General features: G+C 44.2%; 1 protein-coding gene across 5 annotated transcripts in view; it reads left to right on the top strand.

The window, feature by feature from the left end:
• Window positions 1-16931, top strand: part of LOC105482253 (family with sequence similarity 110 member B) — a 152159-nt gene extending 135228 nt beyond the window's left edge. For all 5 annotated transcript variants that reach the window (XM_011742282.3, XM_011742279.3, XM_011742281.3 and 2 more), the window contains one exon: window positions 14063-16931. In XM_011742282.3, the coding sequence (XP_011740584.2) occupies window positions 14386-15498 (1113 nt within the window). In that variant the 5' untranslated portion in view covers window positions 14063-14385 and the 3' untranslated portion in view covers window positions 15499-16931. The remainder of the gene's footprint in view (window positions 1-14062) is intronic.
• The last annotated feature ends 285 nt before the right edge of the window (window positions 16932-17216 follow it).

Below are 17216 nucleotides of genomic sequence, written 5' to 3'. Positions count from 1 at the left end.
TCGGCCTGTATAAAGTTGATTAAGCAGATCCCCTTTGAATTGGTTCCCTTGAGGGCAGAGCTTGGGGGAAGTTGCATTGCGTTGGTCTGCATGGTTGAAGGATCCGTCCCCAGAGATGGGCTCAGGCTTCACCAGGATAGGCTGATTTTTATCTATCAGGTCATGACTAGACTGTTAGTTTTCTATTGCGCAGAATATATTCTAATTTCCTTAGAAAGATATTAGAATACTTATTTGCCACGGAGGAGGGTGTCGCCACATTTTGAGAGCCCCTTGGAGAATCTCACCAAAGAAAGAGCTTTTATTGTCACTGCCTCATATTGGATTCATTGGGCCTATTTTTTATATTTTATGAATGCCTCTCCTCACAAAGTTTTCACATCATCTTCCTGCCTCTCACTGCCTCTCACTGATGTATCCTCCGGCACAGCAAGTACTCCTAACCGCGGCTTCTGCCTGTAGTAGGTACACACTCTCCCACCATAGCAGGAAGGAGTTTTGCTGTGAAAGCAGCCTGGGGCTTGGCGTGGTACAGGCTGGGGTCGGTGAGGGGGGTGCTGGCCAGTATTTTTTCCTTTTTTCCGTCCTGGCTGATGTTCAGGTCTGCCCCTCTTCAGTCCTTGTGGCCACAGCTGTTTCCATGACCGTCCAGAGCAGTCTTAGGGCACAGGCTTAGAATACAGATGGCCCTGAAGTGGACAGTAGCTCCTTCAGCTCACTGACTGCAGGCAAATCACTGAAACCCTCCGTGTCTCCACTTCCCCATCTGTCAAGTGGGAGAATGACAGGTGCTGGGCAGGGCAGGTAAATAGAAGACATCCACCCTGCCTGGCATGAGGTCCGGCGGGTGACAGGTAGCCAACAAATGATTGCTGCTGTGTTCCTCTTCTTACATTGAAGATGCCTGTGCCCAGAATCAAAAGCTTAAGAGATCACGAGGCACCAGACATCAGCAACTACCTTTTACTGCAGCAAAATTATGCTCGCTCTTGTGAAAACACAGGAGAAAACTTCCTTTCCCAGTCAACAACAACAAAGCTAGAGACTGAGAATAAAAGAACCGTTTCTAAAAGCCAACTCCCTTTTTCACTTTGGGGAGTTACTTTTCTGTAGTAAACAGGAATGAGAAGCTTAAATGTTAACCAAGACAGAAGCAGGTGGTATCATTTTAACATGAAAGCATGATGGAATCGTGTAAAAAAAGGTACATTTTATTTTAATGTATATTGAAGGCAGAGTTTTCATATCTAATGAAAGATGTATTTTGCCCATTCAACAATGTCTGTAATTTTTTAGCGTATTGATCAGATTACTTTTAATGATGGTTTTAGATTATTATAATCCTTAGAGAGCCCCTTAAGTGAGCTCGATTTTTTTTTTTTTCTTTTTGATAGCAGGCGCGAGTCGGGAGACCGGTAAGTGAACAAAGCCACTTTCATAACACATTAGGTGAGGTTTTTAGATTTGTATTCTTTTATCTCGGGGCAAAGGCACATCCTGAACTAAGCACATGTCACACGAAAATCTCTACAAGAGATTCCAAACTCTGCTGTCCTCCAGTACCTGCTGTGCTGGGCAGGCAGGAGCCAGGCAGCTGCCCTCAGGTGTCCCATCCTTCGGGGAGGAGGGTCATTACCACCACTCACCATTCGGGAATGAGGACCGTAAGGCAAGAGCCCAGGAGGAAGGATGGGACTCAGAATGAGAGGTCAGAAAAGGCTTCCCTGTAGTTTTGTTGACTCTTTTTTCAGCTTGGAAGACTCAAGCAGGGCAGTGGATTCCAGGAGAGAGCGCAGAATGTGGAGGCAGGTATCAGAGAGCCTGGGAAGGAGGAGGGCGTCTTGGTCGAAGGAAGCTGAATAGAGGGGACAGAGCCTGTGGTCGCAGACCTGCATCCCCCTGATACCAGTCTCTCCTCTCCCTCCTAAGGCAGTGCCTACCTTCAGGCACAGCTGGACCCAACCTAGCTCTGCCCAGTGGAGCCCAAGCCTGCTACTTTCCTTTGAAGGAGCTTCACGGCAGAGCTGAACTGGGCCTAGGCAAGGTGGATGAACTTATTAGTCATTGCTGAGCTTCCTGTCACTTGAACCCAAAAATAATACTTCAAGTGCAAATTGTGATGAAGCCTTACCTTTAGCATTCTAGGCTTGAAAATATAATTTTATGTAAGATATGTTAAGTGCTGGAAAGATGAAAATATGTGCTGCAAGAAATAGGTGTCTATAGTCTTACATGTCTTATTTTGAAGATTATTTATCCCACAGTTCAGTCTGAATCCATAGAAGTGAAAAATAAAACTGTTCTTTTCAGAATATACTTAAGGCAAAGAACTAGTTGTTCTAACAACTGCTATACAAAGAACTCTTCAAGAGATGGAAAATAATTCTAGGTGTTTCTTGACAAATGAGATCAACAATATTCACTATTTTTTTAAGTGAACTTACTGGTTCTGCTGTAAAATTCTACCTTGTATTCATTTCCTTTTGCCCCTTATTTGTGCTCTAAGCACAATTCAGTGCTAAAGTGTTTCTTCGGTTGTGAATAAACAGTCTCCGTGTATTTGCTTTCTATTGCACCATAATCTCCAATCAAAAGGAGGTACTTGGAGTATCATTTCAAATATATACACATTCCCAACTTCACTTCCCAAGATTTTATCTGACATTTTCACTGGGCCTTTACAATATGAAAGAGTGTGCTAGATATTCTACTGAATGCTTAACATTTTAGTTCAGCTCCGTGAACGTTTGAATTAATGCCTACTATGTGTATAGCTGAGAGCTTTAGTAAAAATAGCAGTAAAATTAAGTGATCTCTGCTCTTCATATGTTCTGTGCAGTAAGATAGAATGAAACCAGTCTTACATTACTGTTCTTTTTCAAATCTTTCATTAGTTTCATCAAAGTTCAGCCAACTTTGATAGATCCACAGTCAGTAACATAAAGAAGGAAAATTTAAAATGAACAGAACTCAATTTATAAATGTTTTACCTTCTCTTTTGTGCATTTAAGCTGTTAACAAGTAGCATGGTTATTTGATTTAACAAAAAAATCAAGGGTTTTTTTTTTCCTCCTTCACCCTCTGGAGGAAGCTGGTATTAATACTAAACAGTGAATGGCCAAAAGAGTAGATTTTCAGAAGTAAAATATAATTAGTGTGGGTTCCTGAGCCATATTACTTTAATATAAAGCATTTAAAAATACATTTGATGCTTCATATGTATCTCTTTAACAGCTGAAGCTACAATGTGACAAGGTGGGGTAAGCCAAACCATCCTTGTACCCACTTTGGTATGAAGCCCTCGCCCCTCCGTAGCTGAACATCTTAGACAACCTCTTTAATGTCTCTGGACATCAGTTTCCTCATCTGTAAAATGGGGATAACAACACTTGGTTTAGAGATATTTGCAGGATGGAACTTAAAAATGTGCGAAAGGCATTATTACAGCACAACATATGTGCCTAATAAGAAATGGTCATTACTAACGGGGCATTATTTCAGTTCCGGGGACATTGTATGTGCTTAATAAGAAGTGGTCATTACTAACAGGTAATTTTTTAACATAATTTATGTAGCAATTTATCTAATACACTCACAGAGGAATTCCCCCAAAATACTGCTTTTTCTCCCTTCAAGTTTAAATGTTTCATAATTTTATTATAACACATTTTATTTAAGAGTAAATATCATCTTCTGCCCTAAGGCTGTTTACTATAAATTACAATTTTTTTCAAAAATAAATGTTCTGTGTATATTGGCACAGTAAACTTTCTTATCATTTGTGCTAGATTCGCCCTAGAGTACAAGTTTACACAGCTAAAGGAGAAAGCAGTAACATGCAAAGTGCAGACTCTTAAAATCGACCTTGGTAGAAGCACTGGGCACGGCTCCCCAGATCCACACCACCCTGGGTTCTGGTCTGGGCTCTCTCTGCTGCTCACCAGTACTCACCCTCTCCTCTATGCAAGGGGATCAGACCGCCTGTTAAGGAGGCTGGCTGAGATGAGGTGTGGGAACTCACAGCACAAAGCCTTATGAACTGCAGGAGTTACTACCAGACTTTATAATCACCGAGTTAGTTGAGTTGTTATTACTGCTGCTGGAAGTTGTGCCTGGTTCACCCAAAATGGGGAACTCACTAACTCTCAGACTCACAGTAGCCAGCGAGTCTTTTTTTTTTTTTTTTTTTTTTTTTTTTTTTGAGATGGAGTTTAGCTCTGTCTCCAGGCTGGAGTTCAGTGGCGTGATCTCGGCTTACTGCAACCTCTGTCTCCCAGGCTCAAGCAATTTTCCTGCCTCAGCCTCCCAAGTAGCTGGGATTACAGGCAGGTGCTGCCACGCCCAGCTAATTTTTGTGTTTTTAGGGGGTTTCACCGTGTTGGCCAGGATGGTCTCGGTCTCCTGACCTCGTGATCCGCCCACCTTGGCCTCCCAAAGTGCTGGGATTACAGGTGTGAGCCACCACGCCTGGCCCACCAAGTCTTATAAACTCTGTGACTCGAGTAGACTAGTCTGTAAAAAAATGACAGTGGTCCCTTGAACTCCACATTCATTTAATATTTGGTCATGGCCTCATACATTGTCACAACTGAATATGAAGCCACATAAAGCTCTCCACAAGAGAGGAAACGCTGGCAGAAAGGGGATCATTTTATGTTTGTTTGGGTGGGGCAGGCATTCTTACTATATTTGCATAAAGGAATTCTAGTAGCCCTGCTTTTTAATTACTTATAGTAATTTTCATCAAGCAAGTCATTATATTTCCAAGTGATTCTTGGCACTGGTTATGCACAGCATTGATTTCTGTAATCCCAGGTAAAAGGCAAGGCTCCCCCTCACTGATGCAAGTTGGGGGCCCTCTTACAATAACACATTCCTTACCTTAGGCCAAGGAAGAATGTTGAGCTAGAAATGTGAAAATTTTTTCTGACTCTCTGTTTCATTATAGTTGTCTTAAATAGGAGGAAAACATTTTAAAAGAAACTTCTAACATTTTTGTTAATCGCTTTACTTACAAATGAAAATGAAGCATGTGGATGACTTCTCTAAATGACCTTGGAGAATGACATTAAAGTAAAGAATCCATCATGGATTGAGGTTTGACCTGCTATTTTTCTCCTACTACCAGATTTCATTTGTAATAATGGCTTTATTGTTTACTTTAGCCTGTTTCACTCATGTAACTGTTTGCTTTGAAATTTGAAACCACATATTTTCTCTGTAACTCAAATAAAAATGGGGTCATACAAGTGACCTTTTAGCCAGAAACTGCACGGTCAGTCCTCTTTGACAGAAATAGCACAGGCTCTATCACTTGAGAGTAATGGAATCATTTTAAGACAAAAGATCATTCACTTACCATAAAGCTTGAAATCTAATGATGGTGATTATCAGTGCCAAGCTGCAGACACTGGGGACAGCATTTAATAATAGCTTACATTGGCCAGGCACGGTGGCTTATGCCTGTAATCCCAGCACTTTGGGAGGCCGAGGCGGGTGGATCACCTTAGGTCAGGAGTTTGAGACCAGCCTGGCCAACACGGTAAAACCCCGTCTCTACTAAAAATACCAAAAATTAGCCAGGCATAGTGGCAGGCACCTGTAATCGCAGCTACTCAGGAGGCTGAGACAGGAGAATCTCTTGAACCCAGGAGACAGAGGTTGCAGTAAGCCAAGATTGAGCCATTGTACTCCAGCCTGGGCAATACAATGAGACTCCGTCTTTAAAAAAAAAAAAAAATTGCTTACATTTACCGAACAATTTCCGGGCTGAGCTCCTCACTGAGCACTTTCATGTGTCACCTCAAGGAATTCTCACCCCAGCCAATGAAGTGTAGGAATCATGGTTATCAATGTTCCATAAATGATGAAACTCAGGTACACCAGCTGGAGAAACTTGCTCAGGGTCAAGTGTCCTGTGTTCTTTTTCCATGCCCTAAGCATTTACCCCACTGAATTTTCATTTCTATGCCTGGATGAAATCTCAGACAGGACCTGTAGCCTTTTCCGTTCATCTTCAATAATTTAGAGTCCCCGGATCAGTTTCAGGCATGGAAGAGTGCTGCCTCACATCAAGATCAAAACTCCACCTCTGGTCCAGTTAAATTGGTTTCTCTTCTCCCAGCTCAGGCCTGCGTTGGCTTGGAGACCCTGTGAAGAAGGTAGTTAACAAACATCATTTTCCCCTTTTCTTGCTCCAGCTCCTCTCCTGCTCCTTATCAGACGGCTCTACCAGCCTCTACTGGGCAGGCCCCGAATTGCATAATGAGCAAGGGACGGACAGAGCGTTCAGCGGAGGTGACAAGGTTTCTCTCCGTGGCTCTTAAGCGGGAATCGATGTCCCCTGGGCATGGCGCATTTCAGAGCTGGTTCTCTCTGGGAGCTTTTAGGTTCTGTGGAGGCAGCCACGCCTCTCCTCAGCTAGCGGATGCCCCCAGCCTTCTCAAAGGAGGGCTTTGGGCGGGCATTTTTTCTGTTGGCCTCCTTTGAAGGGACTTCTGTGAGAATACTCCCAGACCACCTTTCCCCGGCACATATGTGGGCGGAGCAAACCCTCATTTTTGTGCCTGTGGAAAGGCAGCTTCATCCTGCCTGTGCGGTCTGGTTAGAGAGTCCATTACAGACTCTGCTCTTAGACTTCTCAGACTGGAGGTATAAGCCAGTTCCCAGGCTCCTCAGCTCCAAGGGGCCTGTGTTGGGCTTTTTTGGGTGCCCTTGAATTCAGCCCCAGCCAGTGTGAGATGAGAGGACGCTGTGGCCACCATTGTGTACCTGAGCACCGAGTGAAGGGCTTCAGGCAAAGCTATTCCTATTCCAGTAGACTTGGTAGCTTGCTTTGCCCACCTGACATCATGTGAAACCTTTGTGGGTAACAAATTGTACCCAGTCCACTCCCTCCTGACTTGCCACTTGGAGGATCCTGCCACAACGTAGTGCATATTCACTTAACATCAAAATAACTTTTCCATTTGATCGACATGCCTGTGCGAGTTTTGTTCTGTTGCACTAGTATGCCTCAGCACACCTCAGGAGCACCACTGGGGTGGACTTTCCTTGAACTGTATCTGTAAAAACGTTAGAAGGTAAAAGTTGGCCTTCCCTGCATCTCTACACCTGGTTCTACATTTACTTCCCATCCTCCGGTCATATAGAGTAGATGTGTCAAAAGAAACCAGACTTTAAAAAGTTGCTGAAAAAGTGGAGAAATGATTTACTCATCTTTGTCGAAAAAATTAAAGTGCCCAATTAAAACAAAATAATGGAAACCTAGAGCAAGAGGATACTTTATTAAATAACATTGGAAAACCTACTCTAGTCAGCTGAAAGAGTACGCTAAAATATGACTAGAATACTGGAATCAGAAGTTTAAATATTATTAGGAAAAGTCTGTGGTTTTAAAAAATTTATAACATGATAGTGTTGTTGTCCAGAAGATTATTTTGCTTGCAATCTGGAGCTGATTGCTAATGGCAATACTAAGGTCAGAAAGAGAAGATTCAGCCATCAGAATTATAGATGGTGAAGGATTTCACCATGGAGATAAGAAGGAAAAAGACACAGCATTCAGTAATTGGAAAAGTGCAGGTCCTGAAAGGGTGGTGGTTTTGACTTAATGTTTCCAGATGGGTGACACTCTGATTTCATACTTTCTGTCCAATTTATAGTGTGCAAAATCAGTCTCTTTTGGTGCGTGCCTTTTACTCCTCCATTTGCTCTTTCATTTTCTCCACTTTGCATTCTTTACAAGTTATGCTCACAGTATAAAAGAGGTTAATGAAAGTGGTGATGTGCTTGGAAGAGAAGGAAAAGGGAAGATGTTGAAAAGGAGAGCATATCTTATTAATTAAAATGAATAAATACTTTGGGAGACCGAGGCGGGTGGATCACAAGGTCAGGAAATCGAGACCATCCTGGCTAACATGGTGAAACCCTGTCTCTACTAAAAATACAAAAAAAATTAGCCGAGCGTGGTGGCGGGTGCCTGTACTCCCAGCTACTCGGAAGGCTGAGGCAGGAGAATGGCATGAACCCAGGAGGCAGAGCTTGCAGTGAGCCAGGATTGCACCACTGCACTCCAGCCTGGGCAACAGCGAGACTCCGTCTCAAAATAATAATAATAATAATAATAATAGTAATTAGTGTCTAAATAAAATGGATAAATAAAGGAGGCAATGGAATGGCATTGCTGTTGGTTAAAAATGGCTCAGGCAGAGGGAGCAGCAGGAGTGGACACAGTGGGTGAGAGACCACTGTAGTTGTAGTTCTGTTTGGCTTAAGCCCAGGGTGCAGAGGAGGAAGGGAGCAAGGATTAGAGAGGAAAGTATATACTTCCTGCCAGCCACTTCTCTGTAGTCAAGTGGGAAGCTGGGAATGACTCATCCTCAACATGCACCTCCTCCCGCTTCGCATCCTGCCTGTCTCCCAGTTCAGCCCAGTGTGTCTCTTAAACATCCCTTGAAACTGTCCACTCTTTTATCCATCCTAAAGCCACCCTCCTGGTAAGAGTGAAGTAAATGAAAATGCCTGTGTGCTCTTATTTAACCCACTCAAAAAACCCTAAAAAGGTAGGTACTATTGCTATCCCCATTTTCCAGATGGGAAATCTGAGGCACGAGAAGATAAAGTGACCTGCCCAAGGGTACTCAACCATTACAGGGCAGAACCATAGGCAGTGCCATATTGGGCGGTGCTCAGAGCCCAGCTGCCATGTCCCCTCCCCTGGGAAGCTCTGACCCACCTCTCTGCAGCCACACTTAATCCCCACTCATCCTGTCCCCATACTGCAGCCAGAGGAGTTTAAAAAAAATACACGTATGACCATGTCACTAATGCTCAATTACCTCATAAAATCCAAAGTCATCTGCCTTTCCCCTATACCTAGCTGGTCTCTTACCGGTGTCCCCTAGCACTCCAAACCAGCCATCAGAGTGTCTTGAATGTACCATGAACTCAAAAGCTGCCCTGATGAGGGATGGCCTCGCCTCCTGGGTCTTTATTGGAGTTCGTCTCCTCCTTACCCTTCTTTTACCTTCAAGTCCTTTGCCACAGTCCTGCTGAATTTATTTTCTACATCATTCATTCAATTCACATTTATCAAATGCATTTTGAATCTTTAAGTTCAGGATTTTTCTATGTCTTACACATAATTACTCCACCAATAGGTACTAATTGATTGAACACAGCCATAATTCAGTGAGTACTCTTGTATTGTAAGTGCATCTGTCTTCCATTTGTAATGAATCCAAAAGTTAACATTGCCGTGGGAAACTGCATTTTTAGTTCAAAGACAAGGATGTGACTGTTCTTAAAAGGGAAGCCAAGAGTATAGATATGAGAGTGATCGGAGTCAAGTTGGAACCTGATGCTTCAAGTCAGTATGCACAAATACTGTTACCAGAAAAATCAAAAAGCAGTGTTCCAGAGAACAGTTTTACACATATTGTAAACGTTTTGTTATCTGGCATGTTAGGAAACTAGAAGAATCAGTTCTAGAATTCTTAATAACTTCAAAGGTAAATTGCTTCTTTTATTTGCTCCCAAGAATGTTTGAGCTGAAGACATTTTTCAGCTCACCAGATTCAACACATTTGTTTTTATAGATAAGAAAATCAAGACACTTAGATGTCAGGTGACTTAGAGCTCAATTACTCAGGCTTGCTCTTTCAGTAACCCCCTTTTCCTGCTGTGAGACACAGGGGAATTACTCATTCTCACATAGAAACTTCTGTGGGTGAATCCAGGTTGTGTTCAGTTCCCAGGGCCCTTGCTCTAACTCCATTGCTTTCTTTCCTACTTAAAATTTAAAAACTAATTAGGCATTTAACTATCCTTTTCTTTTTCGTTACGAGAAGCACTCTTTAAAGAGGAACTAACAAAACAGCAGCCCGAATTTGGCCAACAGTGTTTTTAATATTGAATTTTTAAATCGGGAGAGTTTGTGCAGAGCTCTGGATTTGCTGCTGTGTCAACAATGAACCACATTCCCCATGGCAGCCCGTAGCTGGGAGCTCCTTTCCCCAGGCCACACACTCTCCCATTATCTGCCTGGCCTCAGAGGCTTGGAGGCACAAATTGCCCGGATTACAGGAACTTTGGCTTTAGCATTTTTTTTCCAAATAAACTGTGTATGAGGTTCATTCTCTATATCTAACCACCTCCAGGATTGCAAATGTTCTTGAGTCTCCCCAAGGTTATGGTTAAGCTGAGGGTCCTGTTCACCTGACTGCACCTGTGAGGAGCTGGCAGATTGGAAGTTAGAAAGGTTCAGGCCACTTTGGTTTTAAAAACTTGGAATTCTCTGAGATTGCTATTTCTGTGCCTAAAAAGCTCAGACTTTTGCTCATTCAGAGACAAGAAACTTTGGCCTGTTTCCTCTGTGCTGGAGGCATTTGGGTTCTAATGGGATGCTGGCTAGCACAGAAATGGGCTTCCCCCCTTTCCTGTTGCTATACTCAAAGGCAACAAACAGCATCACCTGGGATCTGGGGAGAAATGCATAATCTGGGCCTCACTCGAAATCTACCAAATCCGACTGTGCTTTAAGGAGATCCTCGAGGGGTTTACAGGCCCATTAAAGTTTGAGAAGCACCACTAGAGTGAGTAGTGGGAGATAACATTGCTCTTCTTCCTTGTCCTTGGGTCCTTTGTCCCCCAGCTGGCTCTATGTGCCACGTGTTCTCCCTGCACAGACCAGGACTCCCCCACAGATGATGTGCTCCCCCCACCACCCGCCCGCCACCATCACCCCCAGGCCAGATTGCATTTGAGTTCATATCTGTTCTGATTTGCGAACCATTTAGCACTTTGGCTTTGCCAAGTTTATTTTCCCCAGTCCTTTTTATCCCTTCATGAAATTTCAAATGGATGCTAAACAGGGTAGAATATAGCCAAGATGGTTTGTGAATGGAAGTTTCTCCCACCCACAGGCTGTGTTCTCCGTCCTGAGTCATAAGTCAAGGATCAGGCAAGGCTACATAATTATTTTTGTTGATGAAACCTTACGGGGCCAAGATCTAATTTTCCTTCCTCAAAACAACACGAAGCCCCTCCCAGCCTGGCGGTTTGCCTGACCATCCCATCAGCGCCTGACTGTACCTCAGGGGGCCTGTTCAGGACATCAGAGGGCTGACTGCAAGGCCACAGCCAGTAGAGTGTCATGTGCCACAGTGTTCTCTGAACAGACCTCATGGTTATCTCGTACAAAGTCTGCACTACAAAACTCAGAGTATTTCTCCAGCACTATATAGCTCCGTCCCTGCCAACACTGTTTCACACTAAAAAATAAAAGAACCAGAGTTAAGGATTAAGTAAATATTACAAGAGACAGCAACCTAGGTCACCTGCTTATTTTTGAAGTAGGTTTACTTTGTTGGCTAAACCAGGTAGAAAACTTGGATTATGCCTTAGTATCCCACAATACCCCAAACAGTATATTTAGTTTGTTCTGTTGCTTTTGGGTCTTCCAATAAGATGATGTTGTTTTTTTTTTTCCTTCCCAGAGTTCACATCAAAACTATAAACTAACCATGATCATGTCAAAACATCATCACTGTTGAAAATTATTAGGGAAATTGGGAATAGCAGAGAAGGAGTGGGAAGGGGTAGAAGCCAAAAGGAAATGAAGTATGAAGTACTTGCAGGTAATTGCTATTTCTGACGTAATTCTTTCACACAGGTTTTAAGATAAGTAATTGTTGAGGGATGTGGAACAATTGCGAGTGCTAGAGGAGCCGTCCTGAGGGTGTCTGCCACATGAATATAGAAAGCAGTGTGCAGCTTTCTAGAAAATGCTTCCTAGAAGATAGACTGGTGTTCCTCACTCTTGTGAATCGACAGTCAGGCTTTTTATTCAGTGTTGCCAACAGTACCAAAGCCTACCTCAACAGACATGCAGGTGTGCATGGAAGGCCACGCCAGTGGTGTAGGTGTTTTAGGCTTCTGGTCCAAATATGATAGAACTAGAAGAGAAGATGGTTAGAAGAGAAGCACAGGCCTGCATGAGGAGGAATGTTACATGAGAACTACAACTCATCTTCAGAGAGCATTGGCCTAAGAACAGTCAGTGCAGGACCATAGAAAAGTTCACTCATTCACCAATATTCCAACACGCCATTTTGAAACTGGAAGTAACTCCTTCATTCTTAGATCCTCAGAACCTCATGATTTTAAAGGAAGAAGGGATTGAAGGAATCTTGTCCAACTAACTCGTGCCCCAGGAGAAGGGAGGTGAACTTTGTCTCCCACTGCACACTGGGTGGTATTCCCTACTCTAGTCCTCAGGCACAAAGCTGAAGGGTACAGATCTTGGTCCTGCCCCTCACTGTGCCCCCAGACCTTCTGGTATTGCCCTGGAGTCAGCCCTCTCCTAAGATTCCCGGGTATGATGCCCTCGGAGTTGCACGCTGGCCCAGGCTCTGCTGCCTGCTCTGGCTCTGAGTCTCCTCTGTAAAGAGGATGAGATTGTGCCTCCAGAGGAATCAGGGCTCCCTTCTGGCAGTTCATTCAAAATGTGTTCAAAGAAACAATCTCATTTCAACTTAATGGGAGGAGGTGTTTTTTTAAAAAACCGAATTAAGGTATCAAAATAGAACCGCACAATTAAAGGAAATTGTTAACGTAGGTATTGCCTTGGGGTTTCTCAAATCTTGCATAGGAAAATATTTTTATGAGAACAAACCCCTTCGCAGATTACTAAAATTATCTCTAACAAAACCTGGTGATGGGTTGCATTTAGAGATTTAAGAATTTCAGAAAATTATAAGGAGAAACATCAGCATATTTGGTTGTAATATGACTTTATTTATTTTGTCAATTAGTTATTTGGCATGTTAGTTGAATAGGTTACTCTCTTAAAATTCCTAATGATAACCAAAGATGCTGTTAAGGTCATTAGCCCGTTGCTTTGGAGTGCTGATGCGTTTGTAAATGTTCTCGGCCTGCAGTAACAGGTTATGGGACGAATTGTTCCAGGGGCTGCAGGGGTAAGTGTTATATTATATGGCATATGAAATAAAAAGACTCCTTACAGAATTACAGTAGGAATATTGATAAATGTTCAACTATTGACAGGTGGGTTTCGTTGTTGTTGTTGACTTGGTAGTCAAGTTTTCCCATGAAAGCTTACCTATTACCCAAGTTTTCTATAGTATTAAAGTAACATATTGTTAGGTATGATTGACACTTTTAAGACTTTGTTCCTAGTACTGTTAGGGGATTTGGAAATATACATACCATAAAGAAACTTTTGATTTCTGCTCATTAAGTATGAAAAATTATGGATAACTTAGGGACAATCAAATTATCTACTCATATGGTAAATCTGGAAGTATTTCTAGGTTTCTTCTAATGTTAAAAAAAAAAAAGTAAGCTTGTGTTTAATGGGAGCAACTCCATGCACATTTGTGGTTTTCAGGAGAAAGTGTTTTTAAATATATTGGTTGGCCAAAGTAAGATAACTGAAACGTTGAGTTTTTTGGGGTTTTTTTTTTTTAACTTTGTAGCTTTGCTGCCAATCCCATTTCTTGCCCTTTTCAGTTTATGAAGTTATAAAAGGGATTGTTGTAAGTGTTCCTGAGAGATTGGGAGTACGGAGGGAGAAGTTTTGCTTCATTGCAAAAGAGATAATTCACGACGTTGCAACTGGGGGCACGGAAGGGATTCGTAGGAACTCAGTAGCATGTAATGAGCTGGAGAACCGGACTTGGCTAAGCCCTCATTCCTACGTTCATCTAGTATTTGCTGGGTTTTGAGCTAAGAAATGCCAACCGGGCGTGTTCAGAAGGCGGATCTCACCAATCCGGAGGCAGCTGGAAGAGTTCGCGCGTGGGAAACCTTAGCCCTTTCTTTCTTCCCAGCACAGCGTTGTGCTGCCGTGCGTCGGCACAGGCGGGGGTGCAAGGCCCGGGTTGTCCCCCTCGCGCAGTTGGGGAAACAGCTGCTGAGCTGCGGCCCGCGACCCTCGGCCGCGTAGGGGCGGGGCGGGGGCGCTGCGGGGTTTCTCTGTTGCTAGAGCCGTGATGTCACCCGCCCCTCCTAACCCGCGGTTGGTTGTTTTGTGTTTCAGCTCTGCCTGCAGTTGAACACAAAGACCTGGAGGAGACTCCCACCTCTTCAGGGAGAAGAAAGGAGGCAGCGAAGCAGATTAAAGGAACTTGTGGCTTGTGGCCTTTTTGTGCAAGGGCTGCCTGAAAGGGGAGAAAAGTGTATGAAAGCCACCGTGGCGGTTAATGAGCTGTGAGATGAGGCGCTGCTGCGGCCGCTGCTGCTGACACTCGCTCCCAGGCTGCACCCTCTGCCCTTGGCGCTTCATGTACATGTGTCTATTCAGGCCGTGCGGAGGCGTCCAGAAGAGCATCCAACACGGCTGCCGGGGAAAGACCGCCCACCATGCCCACGGAGACCCTACAGACAGGTAGCATGGTGAAGCCGGTCAGCCCCGCGGGCACCTTCACCTCTGCCGTGCCCCTGCGTATCCTGAACAAGGGGCCAGACTACTTCCGCAGGCAGGCCGAGCCCAACCCCAAGAGGCTCAGCGCCGTGGAGAGGCTGGAGGCCGACAAGGCCAAGTACGTCAAGAGCCAGGAGGTGATCAACGCCAAGCAGGAGCCCGTAAAGCCCGCCGTGCTGGCCAAGCCCCCGGTGTGCCCGGCTGCCAAGCGCGCGCTGGGCAGCCCCACGCTCAAAGTATTTGGCAACCACGCCAAGACCGAGAGTGGCGTGCAGAGGGAGAACCTCAAGCTGGAGATCCTGAAGAATATCATCAATAGCTCCGAGGGCTCCAGCTCGGGCTCGGGGCACAAGCACAGCTCCCGCAACTGGCCGCCTCACCGGTCGGACACCACCGACCTGCACCGTCACTCCTTCGCGGAGTCCCTGAAAGTCTATCCCACGCAGGGCCGCGGCAGCCCGCAGGAGGGCGGCTCCCACGTGAGCAGGAGACTGCTGGAGCAGTCAGCCGAGTCCTTCCTCCACGTGTCCCACAGCTCTTCGGACATCCGCAAGGTGACCAGCGTGAAGCCCCTCAAGGCCATCCCCTGCAGTAGCTCTGCCCCTCCCCTGCCTCCCAAGCCCAAAATCGCAGCCATCGCCACCATGAAGTCCCCCGAGGCCGACCCTGTGGAACCAGCTTGTGGAGTCAGCCGAAGACCCTCCCTCCAGCGGTCTAAGTCAGACTTGAGTGACAGATATTTCCGAGTGGACGCGGACGTAGAGAGGTTCTTCAACTACTGTGGACTGGACCCGGAAGAGCTGGAAAACCTGGGAATGGAAAACTTTGCAAGGGCTAATTCTGACATAATATCCCTCAACTTCCGCAGCGCAAGCATGATCAGCTCAGACTGTGAACAGTCTCAGGACAGTAACAGTGACCTTAGAAATGATGACAGTGCCAATGACCGTGTGCCGTATGGCATTTCTGCCATCGAAAGAAATGCCAGAATCATCAAGTGGTTATATAGCATCAAACAAGCTAGAGAGTCACAGAAGGTCTCCCACGTGTAAGACAGTGCGTGGAAAGGAGGGAGGGTGGGTCTCTGTGCTTACGCAGTTGTAAAGGTTGTGAGGTCTCCTTGAAGTGTTGTGAGCTTCTCCACTCTTTGTGTTGCTTGTTGTGCAATGTTTTCAAGTTGCATGCCTGTCAACATGGGGACTGACCTGGCTTCCACGTCACCATCGCTGCAGAGCCTGGCCTAACACGCGTCATCTGCCAAAAGTTTCAGGCCAGAATCTAATTAGGGCTTTGCTCTTAAGCAAAACTGTTTACATGAAAATGGTATACGACTTCTTCAATATTTATGTGGTTCTTGTGTTTTTATATCCCGCGCTATTATGTCTTAATTAAAAGTTTTATCAACTGGCTTTTAAGTTGAGAGCAGAATCTTTTTGAAATAAAAAGCCACTTTGCCTACATGTGAGACTATTCCAATGGGACAGTAAATGGGATCTGCTACCAAACAGATAGTGACTGACCACACATAGAACCAGGCTGGGTTTTCTGTGGAATAAAGTGGTGAGCCTGACGTTAATCGTTTACATGTTGAAATTCTCTTGCCACTTAGTGAAGTGTCACTGGGGTAACAATGCTAAGTTTTGTGTCCAATTCAGTGTGTAAATGTTGGTGGTTCTGTGTAATGCTGACCCCAAGGAAAGATAATCAGATAAAATGAAGGATGGTTAAATCTAGGAGGTTGGGTGTTTGGGGGTTTTGTTGATGTTGTTCTGATTTGGGATATTTCAGAAATTTTTAATACTATCTTTTGACAGAATGGCCACCCTAAAACAAATACTGAATGCCTTTTAAAAAAAAAAAAAAAAAGTTGTGTTTGTTTGTTTTTGTCGAGAACTACTAATTTCATGCTGTTTCTTTCTCCCTTTGTTGTTATTTGATTTAAGGGAAGGGAGTGAGGCTTGTGCAGGTTTGAGCTATCAGAAGACATGAACAGAAGTGAAAATACCAGCCATATCAGTAGAGCCTCCCATTCAAAAGTGAACACACTTGGTAGCTGAACCATATCTGAGCAGCGTGATTCTGTTGTCTTGCATATGTTACTCTCTCAGGCTGTGGGTCTCTGTTACAGCTCTAGGAAACTGTAGAATTTCAATGCTATGTAGCTTTTCCACCCCATGGTCTCTAGTGCTGCCTATCAACTTGTCCCCTTTTTTTCCCAATAACCTGGCTTTCAGGTGGTACAGTTAGCTGTCACTCAGCTGACTCTATGATGTGGCAGCAGAGAGGGAAACCTACAAGTGGTTTGCCTCATTGCCTTTGCCACATCTGAAGTTCTCAGCAGCGCTACCTTAGACTTCATCAGCTAATAGGAAACTTTTTATGGTGTAAATGCTGTAAGACTTTGTACATACTTCAGTTGTTATGAAATCTTTAAAGAAAAAAAAGAAAAAGTTACACTAATAAATTGCTCTGGTGCAGGCACTAATGGTGGTGGTTTCTCTTTGTCCTTCTGTATTCTCCTTCCACAAAAGTTTGACTTTGGACTATGAATCAGAAGCAGATTTTTGATAGTCTTGAAGAAACATTATTTCATTAAGTTATATTCACCACATTCCAATTACTCCAAACACCAGTGTTCTTAATTGTGGCTCTAGCAATGTGCTTTTGCTAAAATGGTTACATCAGGGTTCCTAAAATGTGCTGCAGCATCTCAATTCACACTTGTGTTATTTTTGTCTTTTCTTAAACATCAGGATTTTTTTGCATCTTC

Source organism: Macaca nemestrina, chromosome 8 (assembly GCF_043159975.1).
Source record: "Macaca nemestrina isolate mMacNem1 chromosome 8, mMacNem.hap1, whole genome shotgun sequence".
Taxonomy (NCBI): Eukaryota; Metazoa; Chordata; class Mammalia; order Primates; family Cercopithecidae; genus Macaca; species Macaca nemestrina.
This window is presented reverse-complemented; position numbering and strand designations above follow the sequence as displayed.